General features: G+C 45.3%; 1 protein-coding gene across 5 annotated transcripts in view; it reads right to left on the bottom strand.

Moving 5' to 3' along the window:
* Positions 1–21,962, bottom strand: part of DGKH (diacylglycerol kinase eta) — a 198,955-nt gene that overhangs the window by 88,144 nt on the left and 88,849 nt on the right. For all 5 annotated transcript variants that reach the window (XM_066581698.1, XM_066581692.1, XM_066581715.1 and 2 more), the window contains one exon: positions 20,503–20,583. In XM_066581698.1, coding sequence (XP_066437795.1) covers positions 20,503–20,583 — 81 coding nt within the window. The remainder of the gene's footprint in view (positions 1–20,502; positions 20,584–21,962) is intronic.

Raw genomic sequence — 21,962 nt, 5'->3', positions numbered from 1 at the left:
GATCGTATATTGGTCCCGGCTGCAGAGAGAAGAACTGCGCATGCACGGATGAGAAGAGGCTCGTTCCCGCGCCGACAAGAGCTGCTGCGGCCCGACAAGAAGAAGAGAAGATTCTTATCGTAACCAGGGACGACGGAGGAGCAACACAGGGGGGGGGGGGCACCCCTTCAGGTAAGTCCAAAACTTCTGTTTGCTTCATTTTCCATGCACAATGTATATTACAAAGTGCATGGAAATGGGCAAACAGAAGTAATGACATGCAATGTTTCTGGCCGGACAACCCCTTTAATTGCTGTCTACAAATATCTGAAGGACTGTCACAGTGCAGAGGGATCAGCCCTATTCTCATTTGTACAAGGAAAGACTAGAAAGAATGGGATGAAACTGAAAGGGAGGAGACACAGATTAGATATTAGACATTGATGGTGATCAATGAGTGGAACAGGTTACCACGGGAGGTGGTGAGCTCTCCTTCAATGGAAGTCTTCAAACAAAGGCTGGACATATATCTGTCTGGGATGATTTAGTGAATCCTGCACTGAGCAGGGGGTTGGACCTGATGACCCTGGATGTCTCTTCCAACTCTACCATTCTATGATAATTCTCGCTTTCTATAGCAGAAAGATAGGCAGCAATAGAGGAGCGTGCAAGTTGCTGTCTGAAATTCAATGATAATTATCATTCCTGTACTTTTACCCAGGAACAAGCATCCCTAGTAAATGGAGGTAGGGCGGCCAGGGATCGTCCCCCCTCCCCCCCCCCCAACCTCCATTCACAGTAAGCAGGCCGTCGTTCATAAGTGAACTGCCGATTTACACGGGCCGATCCGTTACATTTCCTGCAAGCAGAACCTGAACAATGAAGGAGAAGCAAACTAATTCTCATTCAGTTGCGGCATGGGTTTACACTGAATCTAATGTTAGAAGTGGGGGATGCAGTCAAGTCTAACAACTAGATATAGGGAAGGTGTCATCCGAAATGGCATATTGTATCAATCAAGTTATTATGTTAGTGGTTTATCTAGGTTTTAAAAAGCAAAACCCTAGTATCCTGCAGTTTTCACACTGACTGGCAAGCCTAATCATAGTATGACACTTCCTGTTCTGTAGAGAAAACTTTTCAGCAGTCATCTCATTATCATCACAGATAGGATTGTAATGAAAGCTATAACTTCTATATAAATAACACAGAATAGATGATCCTTCACCCCCATGCATAACTACCTCTAAACAGGTAACAGAGCATGCCTAGTACAGTCTCCCATAGAAGTCAATGGGTCTGCTCCTGTTCACTGCGTGATCGGCCCGTGAAGCTGCTGTAAAGCATCTAAATGCTGCCAAAAGAGGACAACAACCCCCATAGTCACGTATAGATAATAGAATAGAAAATTCTACAATCGGACAAATGATATAAGTTGGATGATCTGTTTTTCATTAGTAAACATTATATAGAGGCAATTCATTCCCCAAGTAGAAATAGAACAGCCCATAACTAAAATGTGAAGAGACACCGAGCAAAAGCCTTCAACGATAATGACTGTATTCACGGTTATTTATAACTGTAAAATTACAATGTTGTTTGGACTAGAAACTTTTTGAAGAAACGGAAATAATAGTCAGTAAGTGTGCGCTGCGATGTGAGAAGCGGGGAGCTCATTACAGCCATAACAGGAAGCAGATCATGTAAAAGTTAATGGAGGTGCACAGAAACGTGGGTGGCATAACGTCTGATGGGACTCCTCGGGGATACAGCCAGCGTGTGGAGAGCATCAGCGTGCCTGCACTCATCTACAGGGGCTTGTAACACAGAACATTCAATCATCGTCAGCGACACATGTATCCGGCACAACGCCTCACCCTCCAACTACTGAGTCAAGGAAACCCAAGTCTGCACCCCATGTAATAACATTTGGTAGCATGTTAAAGGAAAAAAGATCATCTGTAAAGAAATGCCTTTAATGAAGTTTGTTACTTAATGACATGCTTTTTTCAGATTTTCATCTCTGCATTGCAGAAGCCTTTTATTCTAACACCAATGTAGTCTTATGAGGCCTTTATGTTTTTTGTGGGACGGGTTGTATTCCTTTATTGGCACATTTTGATTACCTATAATGAAATTAATATTTTTTTGTGGGGGCGGAGTGATGGGATTCCGCTGTGGTCTTTTATGGCATAGATAACATGATAGCATTCTGCAGGTCATCACAATTACAGGATTCCAAACGCATATAACTTTCTATACTTTTAGTACTGTTGTACAATCCAAACTTTTTAGCAAATAATTTTTTGTGTCCCCACATTCCAAAACACATAATAAAATTCAGTTTCCAATCGATGGAGCTTTAAGAGGGCTTGTGTTTTTGCAGGACTAGTTGTAGTTTTCACTGCTACCATTTAGGAGGTAAGTATGACTTTTTCATCACTTTATTCTGATATTTTAGGAGACACATTAGGTGGGGGAAAAAATTCTACCATTGTTTTTTTTAAACTTTCTTTCATCCTACATAAGTATGGGTTAAATAACCGAATTTTATAGTTCCGCTCATTATGCACATAGTAAATATTTTCACTATTTCACTATATTTTCCTGTGACCTTTATTGCTCTTTTCACATTATTTTTTTAGTCCCACTATGGGAATCGAGCATGCAATCATTTTACCTGTTCAATAACAAACTGCAATATTTTTGTATTGCAGTGTATTATGCCTGACTGACAGTGCAAAACTGACAGGCACCCTATACATGAAAGAGCCTGGCGGCCCCGGCTCTTTCATGTGCCAGCTGCCGATCAGCCGGCGCATGCACAGACCGGAGCCAGTGGCCGGGTGAGTGCGAGCCCAGCACAAAAATAGGACATGCCGCGGTTTGTTTGCCGCGCGACATTTCGCGCGGCCAAACCGCGGCCGTCTGCATAGGAGTGCGTATTGTAATGCACTCCTATGCAGACTTTCAGTGGCGGAAATCCCGCGGGATTTCCGCCCGTGTGCAGGTGGCCTAAGAGTCCATTCACATTGGTGTTAGGGACCTTCATTTCTCTGTTCCATTTTTGGAGCAGAAAACCAGAATTAAAATGGTTCATTTTTCCCCATTGATTTCAATGAATTAAAAAAACAAACAAATCAAAACAAAGCCCACAATACTTTCCAGTTGACTTCCATTGTGCTTCCTTTTTTAACATAAAAAACTTGCAGTCTGCAGTGTTGTTTGTTCTGTTTAAAAAAGGAAACAGAACATAGAAAAAACCTTTTGCCTGCGCCATCACTGTGCTGGACTATTACATCTGTTCTCCAGTTGCAGAGTACTGCGCAGAAGCAAGGGGTTAAAGATGACAGTCAGTTGGCCGACACTCCTGTTTTCATAAATGCTTGTGAAATTGGAAGGGAAAAAAACCCTGTGCTGGAACACCTCCTACAGATCTGTACGGGGCAACTGGGGGTTACCATCTTACTGACCAATCGTTAGTCTGATACGGAGTACTAATTGGACAGGGTGTATGGGGACACAAACCATTAGGGCTCATGCCCACCGTCATATGCGTAAAAAACAGCATTTTTACCAGTTTGTAAACAGAGACTGCGTATAGCTTTGTTGTGCACCGCACACGGCTGCATATTCCACGCACACGGCTGCATATTCCACGCACACGGCTGCATATTCCACGCACACGGCTGCATATTCCACGCACACGGCTGCATATACCATGCACACGGCTGCATATTCCACGCACACGGCTGCATATTCCACGCACACGGCTGCATATCCCACGCACACGGACATGAGCTAAGTGACTTTTTTCTTCCTTAAATTCCCTGACCTGCTTCAGAGCGGGGATGTGAATGAAAATGCCGCCCATAAGCAATGTATTGTGTATGAAGAGCGGTATCATATGCCGCCCATACCAGTGTATAGGGCTCACACTGCGTGGTACGCTGCGATTTATTTCTCATGCGTATTGATATTCCACGGTCGTGGAATTGAGCCCCAACGAGGGGAATAGTAACACCTAATGGTAAATTAATTCATACATTTCCCAGAGGAATAACAGAGGAAACGCTGATATCAGTTAACAGACTCGCTCCTGGGCTGCTGTTATGACAGATGCAGAAGAGCTGGTATGTTTTTTGAGGAAGTCCACTCCCTCTTGTACAAAGCCTGAGTGTACAATCATCTTTCCCCCGATAGTGGTGAAGACCAGTAATGGTGGTCAATAGAAGCTTTCGAGACCATAAATGGCGCACTTGTGGTAAATCTGCATTTTATAAAAGTTAAATTTCCCCTTTCCGCTCTTTCCTAAGAGCTCTTTCTTTATGCCCCTCTTCTGTAACAGAGGTATGCTGTTTATGAACCAGGAGGAGCAGGATGAACAGTGCTTTACTGCAGCATCAAATTGCACGCTTCCACAGAACCTCACGCTGCACGCTCCTGCAGAACATCGAAGTGCACGCGTCCGCCGTAGGCCACCTAGTCACCCATTACCCACACCACATTGGCATGCTGCGGCTCCTTGTCTCCTTTCTGCTCTCTTCCCCCGTTTTTCTAGCTACTCCGACTACAATTCTAGGAGGAGGAGGAAGTTCCCCACAAAGTGATTGACCGAACTTTGTTTCTTATATTTAAAGGGCCACTCTGATGATTTATATATATTTTGACAGATGGTCATGTGATCTCAGTTCATATCTACTTGGGGTTATGGATTCATTTTCTGGTCAGTTTCTCAGTTAGTGTGATGATATTACATGACCCTACCAAAGAAACGGTTTACATGGGGATATAGACACTTCTGCCACAGTTACTGGTGATGATCATACAGTTCCTGTCACACAATTATAATAGAGGAGATCACAGCTCATCCTCCTGGCTATATACTTGTGGCCTGTAGCTTATTTGACTATAGAAGGTGGCGATAATTGTGTGTGCCCCCCCCCCCCTCCCTTACCCCTCAACAGGCAGAATGGTATAGCCTCAGCTAATGTTTTGTGGGATGGATATGAAAGTGGAACAAAAAAAAAATCTCACCATCAAGATGGTGGCTGATGAGCATCAGTCAGTAGACTTCACTGCATGCAAGTGGTTGCAATACACATAGGAGACCTCCAGAATGTGACAGGCAATTAGGTTTGGTGGGCAGGAATGTAAAAGTCTTTTTTTGCTGGAATGGCCCTTTAAGGGCTCTCTAGTGACGGGATCTGCTCCAATGCATAGCAAATGCACTGCAGATCCTAAAAAAAGGGGTCAAGAAGTGAACCTGGAAACTATAGGCCTGCGAGTCTTATTCTACTTTGAGTGAAATGCTTGAGGGGCTGCTAAGAGATGCTTTGCTGCAGAAGCACATATCAGAGCTTGAGTGGGTATAAAGGTGGGCAACTAATGTAATCAATGGAATCGGCGGACTACAATAGGTTATCAAAATTGGGGTTATTCACTGAAGAAAAAAATACAGCTGAGGGTGTGATCTAATAACTACGTATAACTATATCAGGGGACAATACAGAGATCTCTCCATCATCTGTTTACACCCAGGACTGTGACTGTAACAAGGAGACATCTTCTACATCTGGAGGAAAGAAGCTTTCTACACCGACATAGAAGGGGGTTCTTTACAGTAAGAGCAGTGAGACTGTGGAACACTCTGCCTGAGGACGTGGTGATGGTAAACTCCCTCAAAGATTACAAGAGGGGCCTGGACGCCTTTCTTGAGAATATTCAGAATGGCTGTTGATCATGGGATTATTCTGATTGCCAGATTGAAGTCAGAAAAGGAATTTTCCCCCTAAAATGATGAGAATTGGCTTCTACCTCATTGGGGTTTTATGCCTTCCTCTGTGGGGCCGGAGTGAAGTAAAAGACTGAACTAGATGGACACAATGTGTGGGGCTGTAAAGCAGCCCTATGTTACTATGCAGTGTGAATCAGCATTACCAGGGAAGGACAGACGTTACTTAGGCCGTCTTGCTGCTTGGAACTTGCATAGAAGAAAGCTACAAGAGCCTCTCAGTCTGCAGAGTTCTAAAATGCTCTATTTCCGTCATCGCTTTGCTCGTGGCTGAGATCAGTAATAGCAGATTGTACTTCTTCCCAATAAATTCTTAATGCAAAGAAACATTTTTCCCTCATTAGCTGGGAGACAAGCGCATGCTTTATTACTTCTGCCTTATTTTTTTCCAGTGGACAGCTCATCAAGCTGAAAACAGAGGAGTCATTAAACCACAATTTAATCCCAGCTTCCCTAACGAGCATGCAATGTTTACCACTGTCAACAATGGACGATAATGACATCATGCAAAGGATTCCCTGCGACATGCTCCAGCCAAACACCACATGTCCCCCGGATATTGTGGGGCTGGACGGACAAAACTGGAGGAACATTTGCACACAGGTAACTTTCAGCTTTTCGAGATCAGAGGGATAGCGACAGTTTAAAGAGTCACTATGGTGAACTATTCTTCATTCATTATGTAGCTAGTCTCCCAGTACATATAAGTCAGTGAGTATTACCTTGCTTAGTTATTCCTTTCTATCTGAAACTTCCAGTCCTCCTCCTCGGGTGATCATGTGATCTCATGAGATTTATTTAGGTTTGTGTGTTCTCAAGTCAGTCAGTTTTTCAGTCTGTAAGTACAATGTGATGGACTCTACCACTCAAACTTTTTAGAGGGGGACACAAAGACTAGTTATTAGCAGTAATTCAGAGACTCCTGTCACACAGTTGTAATGAAGGAGATGACAGCTCATCCTCATTGCTTACAGTCTGTAGCTAATTTAGGTGACTCTGGAATACAGATGGTACTGGCCGACATACACAGCCAACACCTGCTGTGTATATAGTGTACTTGGCTTCCAAGCCGGCTCCATACACAGACAACCGATATCCACTGTACACATACAGTGGATGTCACTAAGGGGGTTTACAAAAGAATACTCAGTCCTTTGATTCTCAGGACTGGTATTGGTCCCAGACGTCCATCTCTCATCGATCACAATGTTCTGCTGGCTACAGGTCATAACATTACGAGATGGCAATATCCTCTTCAGAATATGATAGAAGATGGTACAAGTTCACTTATAAGCAGCGACCATATAATGATCACCAAAAAATAAAGTGCTCTGTTTTATCTCAGACGCCATCAGCAGGTCCATAGGGGTCGTAAAATATCTCAATAACAGGTTGGAAAAAAGTTAGAAACAAAGTTTTACTTTACACTTGTGAAAAACTGCCACAGTACTTAAAGGACTAAGCAGTTCTCTCACCTATCAGCTAAGTGTTACATATTTACAGAATGACATGGAGCTGTCCATAAATTAGCAACCTGCATCTTCTTGATGGTCCCCAACTGAACAAGCCTATGATCTCACCATACCCACAAGACAAGCCAATACTACCAATGCCCCCTCCACTCCGGAGCTGCACATGCCATGGCCTGCTGCACTGTCTATTGACCCTTGAAACCGTCGTTCATCTGTAAGCCTGAAACGGCTCCCAGCTTACCATAGGCAGTATAATGACACGTTCATCCACTATCATTAACCAATATGCTAAACAATCAATGCTAAGTATTCTATTTGTGGCTGGGGAAAATCCAGTCACTAAACAGACCATTATCAGTATGCTTTTTAAATATGGGCTACGGCAATAAATTACATATGCTGCGTTATCCAGTCAGTGCCTCAAACTCATTAACTCACTAAAGGTTTTAATTCCTTGGGCCAGATTTAGAAGACAAACACAAGCCTGCTAGTGGCGTATATGGGTACGAAAAGTCACCATGCCATCAGAATGAAATGGGCACGGCTGGCATTGCCCGTCTGCACAGAGAAACAGAAAAGAGAGTGATTCCAGTTTAGCAGAAGGCGACTCTTCCTCTTCGGGTTTCCAATAATTTCATAAAAGGGCATGGCTATAAAGATACAAAATAAAATGACGACCTTTAATTAGAAAATAAATATAAAAAAAGTCAATTTGTGAGATAGAAGCCCTTCATGGATGTCCGACATATGAATGGATTTATTATGTCAGGGACTGAAGCTATGTGGTGGTAAAGTGCACCCACCATACCCGTTTCTAAACTCCTGCTTGGTGACTGCTCATTGCCAAAAAGCACAGGAGTTACCGAATAACTAAGGAAAGGAGCACAAGCATGAATTCAGTTATAGCAAAAACTATTGATGACCCATCCTCTGGCTAGGTTACCAGCAGAAGAGCAATGGGGGTCCACCGTCTGGAAGTGCCCCCCAAACAGCGGATGAGAAGGAGCTGCAAATCCTTGGAAGGCTTAACCTGCCATTTGCAGCGCAGTGGCCAACCATAGTAGTGCAGCTCTCTCCTATCCACCACAGTAGACGAGGGCTGCACTACAGGTGGCATTTTTAGCCTTCCAGCTGTCCGTAGCTCCTTCTCATCAACTGATCAGCGGGGATCCCAGGTTTCAGATCCGCATCAATCTGCTATTGGTCACTTATACTAATGATAGGCCGCCAACAGTTCTCACCTGGAAAGCTGCTGAGGTTGTACCAGAATTGACGTAGCTGATTTGCTGCAGAGTTTGTTGCAGATTGTGGTCCAGATCTGCAGCAGATTATACCCTTTGAACTGAATTCAAATTGAAGGGATGAAATCTACTGCAGATCTGCACCAAAATGTGCTATAAAATCTGCAAAAAAAGTCAGCTGCATTTAAAAAAAGCCATCCAGAGCATAGGTGATGAAAGTCTGATCTGTGGGGGTCTCACTGCAGATACACCCCATTTATATCTGCGCTGCCTAATCCCGTGACGTTCTCCAGGTTAGATGTATAGCAGGAACACTTGACACCGTTTAACCCTGGATAGCTACCTGGCACCAAGCCATATTTATTCAAGCATCTAGCTCATGTCAAGCTCCAGCACCAGCGCACATATCACACGCCAAGTCACGGGGGCAAACTCATGTTCACCGAGGGCTGCAACAGGATTATGGCTGCCTTCAAAGGTCCGTATATAATTGTAAGACTGTATCAGTTTTACCATCTATGAAATAACCAGAGGCACCATATCAGACACCATCCTCATCCACGGATCATGGCCCGAGAATAAAACGTCAAATGGCGAACAGCCAAGCGGATACCAATGAACCCCATTATAGTCCATGGGGTCCGTTCAACGTTGTTCGGTTCCAACGAAGACGGATCTTTTTCTGGCGCAGATGTGAAAGCAGCCTAATCCTTCCGTCTGAACGTCTTCTTCCCTCCTCCTCGTACGGCGCTGCTCAGAAACATTTTCTCGGCTTTGGAACGGTCTCCTTCTTGGAATAGGACAGGCGATATTAGCCGTGATAATAATAACATAATGAAGTGCGGTTACAATCATTTTTATAGCTCTGTAAGAACTATCAGCCCAAATAGGGATCTCGCTGTAATACTACAAGCGTGTTTTATTTGGAGCTGGCATTGAAATGTAAATAATACAAAGTACTGTACAAGATCACCCTGCCAAATCGACGGATTTCTATTCCCAATGTTTTTAAGCTGGGTGTACGGCCTGCTATATTGTATGCCTGTTACTTGGTGACCAGCATTGACTGCTATGGTTTCAGCGGACAGTTTGGAGGACTGCCTGTATCATAAATACATAAGACAAATAGTGCTGCCATCATAAATCAGTCATTGCCATTAATATTGGAGGTTACAGTCGTTGGCTCGCGGCCGGCGCACGTAGGCCAGTATCACCAGACCCAACCAAGTCATCCGCACCCAGGACCAGTAATTCTACAGGAATCACAAAGTTTGCAACCAATCCCTTTTCATCTCTGATCAAGAAGAAGAATCGCACCCTGGAGAACCGCCAGAAGTGCTATTACCACTGCGGTTTATGAAAAAACAGTGAAGCTTTTGTACTAGTTTTTCGTGCATTTTTTTAAGCCAGAAGTAGATTCCAATAGGAAGTAAAGTGTAAAGGAGGATTTATAATTCTCCTTCCGACTGGGTCAACTTCTAGCTTTGGCTCAAAAACGGCATCAAAACAGCAGTGACATTAAAAAAAGAGATGTGTGACATCACCTTGACAGTAAGGTCATTGCATCACAGGGATAAACCAAGGCATGAACTACTATTCAATTTAGTTAACCAAAAAGTTACTTCATCTGACACCCAGCCCATATACATAGATGAGCTTACACACTTGCTCTGTGAGGAACGTCAGTGCTGTCCATCAGCAGCTCTCCATCAGTAAGGCAGCAATGACCTATGTCAGGGGTGTCCAACCCGCAGCGGGCCGCATGCAGCTCAGGGTGGCTATGAATGTGGCCCAAAGGGAAGGAGGACCCGCGCAGGCTGAATCTGGAATAGGTGAGGCGATACCGGTCAGCGGCAGGCTGAGTTTCCGTGCACATACAGACGACAAGGCAGGGGGCGCACTTACAGCTCTATGACTGTCTGACTCACTCAGTCACCCTGCGTCCAGCATGCGGCAGCGGCTCTTTTTCCAGTCCCCCATAGTCCCGACGGGTCCTATCCAGTATCGAAGCAAGGATGAGACACAGTGGTCTCATCTTGGCCAGCCAATATAAATCCCTTCCCGGTTAGAAACGGGCCAGTGGCCACAAACTGCATGTGAGCCCTGACATGTTCCTGTGCCCAGGCTTGCATGCAGAAGCACTGACACCCGTCCGGAGTCCGTATGGCCTGGTGGCGGTAATTATTTGTGGGATGATGGAGGTTGTTTGGGGGCACAATAGTGGGCGATGGAGGTTGTGTGAAGGACAGTGCCCTGCATCATTAGTGTTTGTGCATTTAATGTGCGGCCCAAGGCAACTCTTCTACCGATGTGGCCCAGAGATGCCAAAAGGTTGGGACACCCTGATGTACAGAATGGTCTCCAACTTATAAAGGATATCACGATGCTTACATGATGAACAATACATGATATCCAAACCGTTAGTCTTCCTCATTCACATTGGACAGTTTTAGTTGGGATTGCTTGCATATAAACAAATCATGGTAATTGGCCAGTGTAATCAGTTTCAGGACTAGAAAACTGCCAAGCATTTACCAAAATATTTACATTGCTCATTTACTAGAATTGCTTCAAGACGGGAAGTTAAGTTAAAATCAAAACCTTTGCTTTCCGTCTCCAACTTCAGGATACTTTTACACGGGCCAATAGTCGTCTGACTGATCATCTAAACAAGCGATTATGGGCAAATGTTGGCCAGTGTAAATGTGGCATCTGACAGGGTACGGGGCTCTGTAGTCGCTAGTTCTCTGAAAGGGAACAACTAGCGGGTGACTTCTCGCTCGTTCATCCCTCAGCGACGGTCTGCTAGCAATGCGTGGAGGCGGGTGGCTGGAAGATATCCCCGGCGCGCTCCACCTCCATTCACTGGAGGACTATGGCACCAGGGTGACAGCGCAGCAGCGACAGTCTAAAACCACCCTTAGATTGCAATAATGGGTCGCTTGCGGTGGTTTAAATACACAATACAGCAGAGCTTCGATGCACAAAGCTAAAAGGTTTTTGGAGTTTGTATGGAGACATGACATATCAAGCAGCACTCCTCCAGAATGGCAGAAGATCGGGCCTTGTAAAAGGGGCTTAAGAACATTCAGTACTGTAAAGGGTCAATCTGGGTGCACATTTTTTCTCTCTGATTTAGCACATTTAACCCACGAAGCTGAGGCCATATTTTCACAGCTGATATTCTTGCACGAGTTTTGTACGTTGCGAGATGCACAAACATGGACCCCATTGTTTGCAATGAGCCTATTTACATGGGCAATCTCTCCCTCGCACTGGTGCTGCTAGGCAGAAAAACTGCGACAAAACCTATCCTCACGCGAGAATAGTAAATGCAAATGTGTGGCGTCCCACACATTACAAACAACACTAATGCCGTGTCCGCGTTATGTGCGATGTGAGACGCGCTGAGGATGGACACGCTATTGGCCATGAAAAGATAGTCCAAGTCGTAAAATAAATGAAGATCACCACCTTTACAGGGGGCACAAGAGAGGAGCAGATGACTGCAGACTACACATAGGAGTGTTTGTAGTCTGTCGCCATGGATGCTTTTTATCCATAGGAAGCGCTGAGCGAGGAGTTAAAAGGAGACGAGAAGCCAGCGATCCGGCAGCAGGACTTTTTAGTTTTAAAGCACTGCAAGACCAACGACCTTAGCGGTGACGTCAGCACTTGTGCAGCCGCTTCACAGAGTGCCGGCCCGTGTAAAAGGGCCTTTAGGTCCACACTACAGCTGGAGGCTCCTTCAGATTTAAGGCCTAAAATAATACAGTATTGTAGTGCCATTGTTTTAACATCAAGAATGATAACTATAGCAGAACCATAAAAGACCCCGTTAAATGTGAATAGTGTCTACTTAAAAGCAGCAGGAAAATATATTTTTTACATATTTAGAAAGTGAACAAAAGTCACATGAGAACCTCTGAAGGCCTTTCATAAAAGGACTCTTCAGAAGGCTTTAATATAAGTAGCTTTCTCAGAATGACATGGTGTTCAGCATTGTATTAGTACTTACTGTGGACAATTTAAAGGGATTGTTCAGTTACAAATTAACTTTTTTTTTAAATTAGAGCTAAATGGGTTAAAACAATAAAACAAATTGGTACTCCTCAATCCTCCACCCCGGCGATCCAGCAGTGTAACAACACAATTCTGCCAGTCTCTGTTAACAGTGGAAGTCAGATGACCACTGACAGCCAATCAGAGGTCACAGCATCCCTGTTCCAAACTCCTGGCATCATGGCACCCAGGATGTGGGCACTGATGGCAGAAGAAAGGGCAGGCAAGTAGCGGTCACTTGACTTAACCCATTTGGCTGTAATTTTAAGTAGTTCATTGTAACCGAACAAGCCCTTTAAACAATGTCTATTCTGCTGTGATCACGCTCAACTTCACAGCGCTTATTAATCTCAGTGGATGATGTGTGTTCTTCCCTGAGCTACACAGACGGTGATAAATGCACAGCTTGAAAGGAAGCCTGGAAACAGAGAGCGAAGCCGCCTGCAATCTGCATCCACTACCTTTAGTATGGAGCTTTCCCATGGGCATGCTTTTACTTCCCTTTAACATAAAATCCTGTAGAACGGTTCCAACTGATGTCATGAGACTCCAGCTTCTTACCCAATCTGCTCCGTTCCAAAAATATCTCGTCTGCCATCACAGAGGAACATATGCGGATCTGAGGCATTTACACCACTGAACTGGCAGCCAGCGAGAATTTTACAAGTCCATCTGTTTTTACAAAACAAATTGAAGTCGCCAAAGACAACAGTGGAAAAAAAGCATAAAAAAGCTTAGCGATGCCCTAGATTACTACATCACGGTAATGTATAGGAGCGCTGCAGCACCCGATATGCATGCTAGAAAGCTAGCAGAAATTTATTTGTAGAGGTTAGCCCTTTAACAGAGGAAGTGGCTACTATGTTAGTCACAACTTCACTGAAACCCGGCCACATCCACGGTATGTCGCCCCCACAACCAGGAGAAGCCAGTGGGAATAACCACTCTGTACACCCGATCTCATGGAAGCATTCCCTGACCACATCCACGGTATGTCCCCCCGCCCCAATTGGGAGAAGCCAGTGGGGATAACCACTCTGTACACCTGATCTCATGGAAGCATTCCCTGACCACATCCACGGTATGTCCCCCCGCCCCAATTGGGAGAAGCCAGTGGGAATAACCACTCTGTACACCCGATCTCATGGAAGCATTCCCTGACCACATCCACGGTATGTCCCCCCGCCCCAATTGGGAGAAGCCAGTGGGGATAACCACTCTGTACACCTGATCTCATGGAAGCATTCCCTGACCACATCCACGGTATGTCCCCCCGCCCCAATTGGGAGAAGTCAGTGGGGATAACCACTCTGTACACCCGATCTCATGGAAGCATTCCCTGACCACATCCATGATATGTCTCCCCGCCCCAATTGGGAGAAGTCAGTGGGGATAACCACTCTGTACACTCGATCTCATGGAAGCATTCCCTGACCACATCCACGGTATATCCTCCCCCCAACCCCCGCCCCTATTGGGAGAAGCCAGTGGGGATAGCCACTCTGTACACCCGATCTCATGGAAGCATTCCCTGACCACATCCATGATATGTCTCCCCGCCCCAATTGGGAGAAGTCAGTGGGGATAACCACTCTGTACACCCGATCTCATGGAAGCATTCCCTGACCACATCCACGGTATATCCTCCCCCCAACCCCCGCCCCTATTGGGAGAAGCCAGTGGGGATAGCCACTCTGTACACCCGATCTCATGGAAGCATTCCCTGACCACATCCATGATATATCTCCCCCCCCCCCCCCCCAAACGTGAAGAATGCAGAGGTAACAACCACTCCGTATATCCGGCCTCATGGAAGCGTCCGCCGGCCACATCCATGGTATGTTCCCCCAATCAGGAGAAGCCAGCAGAAATAACCACTCTGTATATCCAGCCTCATGGAAGTGTTCACAACCACATCAACATTATGATTTCCGCCAACCAGGAGAAGCCAGTAGGAATAACCACTCGGTATAACCGGTCTGATGGAAGTGTTCCCAGCCACTTCTACGTTATGGCTCCAGCTGCAGAAGCCAGCGCCACTTGCACTGCAGTCCATGCTTGCTTCAGGTAGCCTTTACATTGCATCCGCAGTGGGACTCTTGTTTTCCACATCATGTTTTGTAAATTCCCCTCCTCCATCCTACTGTCCCTCAGTGCCAGAACAATATTACTGGGGGATTATAAAAATACAATTTACTGGTCATTGCTAAGAAGAAGCTGTTGCTGTCCACGGGTGACACAGCCGAATATCCATGCTCCAAGTTTAGTTTAACCCTTTCCAATCCCACTGTCTGACATCTGAAGACATTATGATTTAAGGCTGTACAGCTCCAATGTTGGAAGACATCTGTCGGGGTTCTCTTACTGCATATAGCCAGCCTCTCTGCTGTCGGAGCCTATCCAACGTGTTACCTCATGCAGTACTGGCTTTAGCCAGCAGATAGCGCCATTGTATAACAGCAGAAAAAGAGTAAGCCCCCTAGGAAAACCAGGATACAAATTGGATTGGAAAGGGTTATTATGCTCCATCAGCAATTCTAGACTGCAGTCAGGAGAGGAAAATGTCTAATGGTGGTAAGATGCAGAGGGTGGATTACATCCCTCTAATCTAGATTGGTTACTTATTTATTATTTTAAATCTGTAGGGAGCCAAGTTATGGAAGACAGTAAACGAGAGTAACATATGTAGAAGCGTGCAATACATTCATAGTCTGATGGAGAAGTGTATACACTACTTTTTGGGGTGTAAGGTCCCTTTTACATGGAGTGATTGTCGGGCAAAGAAGTGCCTGAAAGTCAGTCCCAGCAATAAACTGCTACTGTGCTTTCACTTAGGAGCAAGCATCACTTGGAGCAGGAGCGGGCCAGAGATCGCTTCCGGCAGCGCACCTCCATTCACAGTGAACAGGCAGTCATTCATAGCTAAACCACTGCCTGTTTACACGGGCCGATCAGTTTTCAAGCCTACAGGAACTGAACAATTAGCCATTAAATCATTTTTCCGTCACTGCAAGTATGTACACTGAGCGATTATCGATCAGACTCCCACGATCCAGCGAGTATCTGAATGATTGGCCTGTGTAAAAGGGCCCTTAGATTACCAATTAATGCATTGTGGTTAATGAAATCTATAAGGCTCTGTTCACATTTCTGTCTTGTGGTCTACATCATAAGCGCTGTCAAAAAAGCGAGAACAAAACAGTGCAGCATGCTGTGCTGGTTTTCCCAACAAAATAACAAAAGGGTGGAAACCGACAAAGCTGGCGTGTTTCATTGACCAGGAGTTCTTTTTAGTTTCTGACAGATCCAGCAAGCCATTTTATTTATTTATTTATTTAAATTCATAACTGAAGACCGGACATGTGATCAGAGCCTGAGCTCGGTGCGATCAGAGCCTGAGCTCGGTGCGATCAGAGCCCGAGCTCGGTGCGATCAGAGCCCGAGCTCGGTGCGATCAGAGCCCGAGCTCGGTGCGATCAGAGCCCGAGCTCGGTGCGATCAGAGCCCGAGCTCGGTGCGATCAGAGCCCGAGCTCGGTGCGATCAGAGCCCGAGCTCGGTGCGATCAGAGCCCGAGCTCGGTGCGATCAGAGCCCGAGCTCGGTGCGATCAGAGCCCGAGCTCGGTGCGATCAGAGCCCGAGCTCGGTGCGATCAGAGCCCGAGCTCGGTGCGATCAGAGCCTGAGCTCGGTGTGATCAGAGCCTGAGCTCGGTGTGATCAGAGCCCGAGCTCGGTGCGATCAGAGCCCGAGCTCGGTGCGATCAGAGCCTGAGCTCGGTGGGATCAGAGCCTGAGCTCGGTGCGATCAGAGCCCGAGCTCGGTGCGATCAGAGCCCGAGCTCGGTGCGATCAGAGCCCGAGCTCGGTGTGATCAGAGCCTGAGCTCGGTGTGATCAGAGCCTGAGCTCGGTGCGATCAGAGCCTAAGCTCGGTGCGATCAGAGCCCGAGCTCGGTGCGATCAGAGCCTGAGCTCGGTGCGATCAGGGTACTTCCAGATAAGATTTAACAGAATGAATGCATACATAGGGCTGAGCCATACTATCTGAGGTGCAACACATGTGGGTCTACCATGAATTGAAATAGTTAGGCAAAGAGAAATAACCAATACATTGCATAAAAAATTTTAAAAAAACAACCAAAAGGCACACTGGAAACCCTCATTTGGAGCACCATCGCCACCAATTATGGTCTCACACAGAGTTACTCTGAGAACCCCAAAGCACACACAAAACTAAGGGCCGCTTCACATCTGTGTCGGAGGTTATGTTCAGAATCCACTATTTCGACCAGTAAATTCTCGGAAGGAACCCCGTTATAGTCAATGAGAATCGTTAATCGCTGTTCGGCTCTGACATATGCCAAACCCAGTAATTCCAGTATTCCAGAGCCGAGCAGGGAAGATCTCCCAGAGTCCCGGGACAGAGAAGGGCCTTATTGTATTAACCCTTTCCAATCCACTGTCTGACCTCTGAAGACATTATGATTTAAGGCTGTACAGCTCTGATGTTGGAAGACATCCGTCGGAGTTCTCTTACTGTATATTGCCAGCCTCTCTGCAGTTGGAGCCTATCCAACGTGTCACTTCATGCAGTACTGGCTTTAGCCAGCAGATAGCACCGCTGTATAATGGCAGAAAAAGAGTAAGCCCCCTAGGAAAACCAGGATACAAATTGGATTGGAAAGGGTTAAGGTCTCATTCAGACAGAGGCAATGCAGCCACATTATGGAAATCGGTATTAACCCTGCAAATCTCTGCCTGGGGAAAAATAATACATTAAAATAAAAAAGTTATTAGTATTACAGCATTAAAAAAACAAGCTAAAAGTCAGACGGTGAAGGGCACAACACTCAATTGCAAATTTTTTATGTGCCCTCTGCAGGTGCTCCAATGTTCACATAAGACTATAGTAAGGGTTATGCAAACTGCATTAAGTTCAATAAATTGCACTCACACACATTTTTCTAACCGCCTGGCTATTGGAATACATTCTCTGCGTTGTAAATGTTGGCTTGTGTTGTAGTCAGTCTGTTACTTTAACTACTCACAAAATAAATCTGCTACGATTACCAGCATATTAATCATGGAACAATTTAATGATGCCTTACGTAAGAGAACTGGGTAAACTTTTTGTTTCCAAAATTCAAGTCAACAGACGTACAGCGACGTGGAAGCCAACTGTTACTTGTCATACGGGCTCCGAAACTAAACCGATAATGACACTGGAGAGAAGCGCAACACGTCCTCCTCTTCTGCTTCCTCAAACGTTTTTACTACACCCAATTAAACTTATAAGCACAGCAGCGCCATCAGTGCACCTTCAACACGGTCAAAAACATAACTATAGAAATAAGCGAACACCCATCTTTAGAGCCCCTCAAATAATATATTATCTATAAGCATCACTAATGTAAATCTGTGTACATTTGATTTTTTTTTTTTTTTTTTTTTTTAAGTATCAGAATAGTAAGATCCTTCAATGTACTGCTCGCCTTCAAGCCACAGCCACACGAAGCTTAAAAATTACCCAGCTTAACACCTGCGCAGTCTCTATAAGCCACATGCGTCAAACTCAAGGCCCATGGGCCAAATAAGATCCGCCATGTGATTTTATGTGGTCTGCTAGGTCCGGGAGCAGAAGGACCGACTCCCACTTCCACTGGAGTATGCAACCAGTGCTTGGCAGGGAGAGGATGACATCTTGGATTCTGAGCTCCGGCGCTCACCTCCACAGTGCTTTGCTCAGCAACCCAGCACTGACAGCCCTACCGGGCACCTTAGCCACCCGCCAAGGTAGAAAGCTTGGGGCTAAAGAGGTGGAAGGGGCTGGCTATTATCTAACCTAGTCCTAAAGGACATCTTAGCTTTTCACTGACCAAGATTCATGTCAATTTGAGGGCAGTTGGTTTAAGATTTCTTGTGCTTTAATAAGTTTGTCCATCCAGGCGGACATTATGTCCCATGTCAATTTGTGCTATATATGACTATGTCCAATCGACATTTTATCCACTTAGTATTGTAAACACAAAAGTGATTCTGAGCCACTTGTTGTAACCTCTTAGTGACCAGGCCTGTTAGCGAATTAACAACCAGGCCAAATTTTAGAAGTATGTTAATTTTACATGGAATAACTCCGCAAATTTTGACATTGTTTTTTCACCACATATTGCACTTCACTTAGGTGGTATAATTTGTAAGACGACTCAGCTGCAGAATCGCCCCCCTCTCAATGCTCTGGCATTGAGGGGGGGGGGAGATTCCGCCACGGTCCTCCTTGCCTCTACTTCCGCACCATGTGGTGCAGAGTCAGAGGCAGCGAAGCCGCTGCAGATTTTCGGAATGTCAGCTGCAGACATTCTGATGAAAATCTGCCTCGTGTGGTTCTAGCCTTTGATAGCGCGGTGGTGCAGAAGGACACACATCGGCGGTGGGGAACATCGGGGAGGGACAGCGATTTCATATAGACCATATGTTCGAGAGGAGAACATATAGTCTCTTTTCTTATGGCATAAGGTATCAATGGCGAAATGGAGTATGGAGGGTGAGGCTTGGGTACTATGCAGTTTTTTGTGTCAAAAATTGCTTAACAGTCAGCGCTGTGTAGCAGGTGCGTAGTCATGATGGAAGAACCAGTCAGCCGTTTGCCCACACAGCACTGTTGCAGATTGCCTGTGTGCTGGGCGATGGCGACAGGATTCAGTAGACAATGAGGAAACAGAGGAATGAGAAGATAGATGGAGAGAAAAGTTTCAGCAGTACCTGCAGCTGGGATAGGCTAGGGTCAGTCACTCAACGGTGATTCAAAGTGAAAGCTGGGCTCAGCAACTGGGTGTGGAAGGGTCTGGGAGGGAGCAGCTCTGTGCTTGGCTGGACACAGAACAGACAGGGTACAGTCCAGTCTAGAAGGCGCAGGGACACTTTAGCAAGTTTTATTTTTCCAAAAAGAATGTGTCTTATCAGAAAAATACGGTATATACAGATATTACACACATTTCAAACATTTCCCGCAGCCCCATATATTATATTATTATACATTAGGTTGAAATCCTTGTTCCAATTTTACCTAAACTTGTATTGGAATTACCATGTTAGGAAAAATATATTATAAATCTACATATTATTACGAAGACAGTGGCATCTTGCACAGTTTTCTATGCTCAAGAGTTTCCAAGGTATGAATTTAAAAACATTCTGTAACCTTGGAAAAATTGAAGCCTCTGTATTTCTTGACCCAATGAGTCTGAAAATTGCACATTTGTTTGTTACTAGAATGCATTAAAAAAATCTCAAAGTTTTGTAAAAATCAGAGATGGTCAGGAGTTACCCCTTGAGTAATATTGGGCAATTTCTCCTGGAATGACCTAGACATTACATTTTAGATAGCTGTTGGATGTATGAGTGCTGACAAATTTTTCTTGGAACCTCCCATACCCAGCGGCTAGGTTGAACATGCATGTGTTCACAATGGAAATAAGCAACTGCCAGACACCTCCAACAGTGTCTTGTTACTTGTGAGAACAATTGACCAGGTGGAATCCAACATACTCAACCTTTCTTTTCCCGGACATGGCTCTGCAAAAACAGTCTGCCAAGAAAATGTCACAATGTGACGTCTCCCTAGGGGGACGTCACATCGTGACATTTTTTTGGCAGACTGTTTTTGCAGGGCCATCTTTACCCCCCAGCAGCCTGGGTACTAAAACCGGGGGTCCCTGGTTCCCGTTTCTCCTTACGATGGTCATCCGTTAAGGTGTTTTAATGGAGCAGCGGTACAGTACACACCCTGCCACTACTTTACAAATCTATGGGACTGACAGACAGCAGAGTGCACCGCCTGTCTCCTCTGTCAGCCCTGTCTGGCAGTAGCATGGCACCATTACTTTCTCACGGTTGGGCCTCTTGAGCCGACTGCTTCTCACATTTGAACACCACATATTTCACATTTGCATCTTACCGTGAAGCTGTTGTTGACATTTTTTGTACTTGATTCTGCTACGCTGGCGTCCGACAGGTCGACCTCGTCAAATATTAGAGACTACGGAGAAACAAAACAAGTAGCATATTGTTAGGCTAACAGGTCTGTGATCAGAGCGAGGAAGATGAACAACAATGATCCAATTGCGATCGAATGGTTGAGCAAACATAATGCAGAGTTATTCTGCAGATTGTGGAATATCAAGTTGGAATGTTTTAGACAGTATTGACATCCAACAAAATAGTGACCCCACCGATGCAACATTTGAGGAGCGTACTACTAAGATACAGATGTGTGAGGAGCTTCCAGTTTTTAGAAATATAAGAGCTAGATATATGCACTAAGCATGTCTGAGGCTTCCATCAACCCGCAGTGTGGATACAGCTGAAGTGGTCATGGCGTGCGGTGTACAGACTGCTGACCTTATCCAGGAACGGGGATGAGACCAAAGTCACCATAAATCAGAAGGCATGTGCATATAAAACATATAATACAAAAGGTAACTAAGAGTCTAATGGGCCAAGAAGTTCTTCTTCATGCATACTCTAAATGAGAAGCCATGCTTCTGCGCTTCAAGTCTGCAAGATCCGAAAAATCAAAGTATATTCCACCAGAATGAGTTGAAGCCTAAACTTTAACCACGACTTAATTTTTTAAATCTTTTTTTCTGATTTGCCAGTCCCTGATGGTCAACATTCCCTCTACAGGTATAGAGGGAAATCATGCCTTCCTCTGCATAGTGAGGGGAACAGGAGATCTCGCTCACGGTTATGGGTTGCCAGGAAGATCGGAGAGTAGTGGTAAACTCTGGTTGGCTGAGAAATCTAGGTGACCCCATGAGGACTAGTATGGCTGAGACGGTGGGTACAACAGCACAGCATCCATCCATCTTTGGTTGCAGGTATGCCTTAAAGGGATGGCGCCAACATGCACAGCTCCTCGCAGAATATATAGTCTGGGGCTAACAGCAGATCTGTGCTGGGGGGAAACCGCAGGCCGCTACACATTTCCCATGTAGTGTTGACAAGGGAAACACAGTATTACAGGTCCACCAGAATGGGAGACACTAGTACTGAGAGGCTCTCCATTCTGGGTCATAGAGAGGGTCCGGAGCAGGGGACCCCACTCTATGACATTCACATGTTCTTAGCACAACCCCTTTAATAAAAGAGTCCATACCTAAGAACCTGTAATAAAAGCACACAATTACACGTTTCAGTCCCAACATTTTGCAGTACTCCAATGTACTCCAATGTCTTTGTACTGCTCGCACCTTTCAGTAGTAATTCCATAAATGGTCTAGCTGGAGTTTACACATGTAGCAGGCCTTGTTGGCAAAATACTGTCTTCGGGTGCTGCCCTATATTCCCAGCAAGCCAGTATTATTTCAATTTGTGTCGTGCCAACATATTAAACAGCGCTCTACAGAGGTCGTCACA

This window comes from Eleutherodactylus coqui, chromosome 1 (genome assembly GCF_035609145.1).
Source record: "Eleutherodactylus coqui strain aEleCoq1 chromosome 1, aEleCoq1.hap1, whole genome shotgun sequence".
Lineage (NCBI taxonomy): Eukaryota > Metazoa > Chordata > Amphibia > Anura > Eleutherodactylidae > Eleutherodactylus > Eleutherodactylus coqui.
The sequence above is the reverse complement of the archived record's forward strand: the minus strand, read 5'-3'. Positions and strand labels throughout refer to the sequence as shown.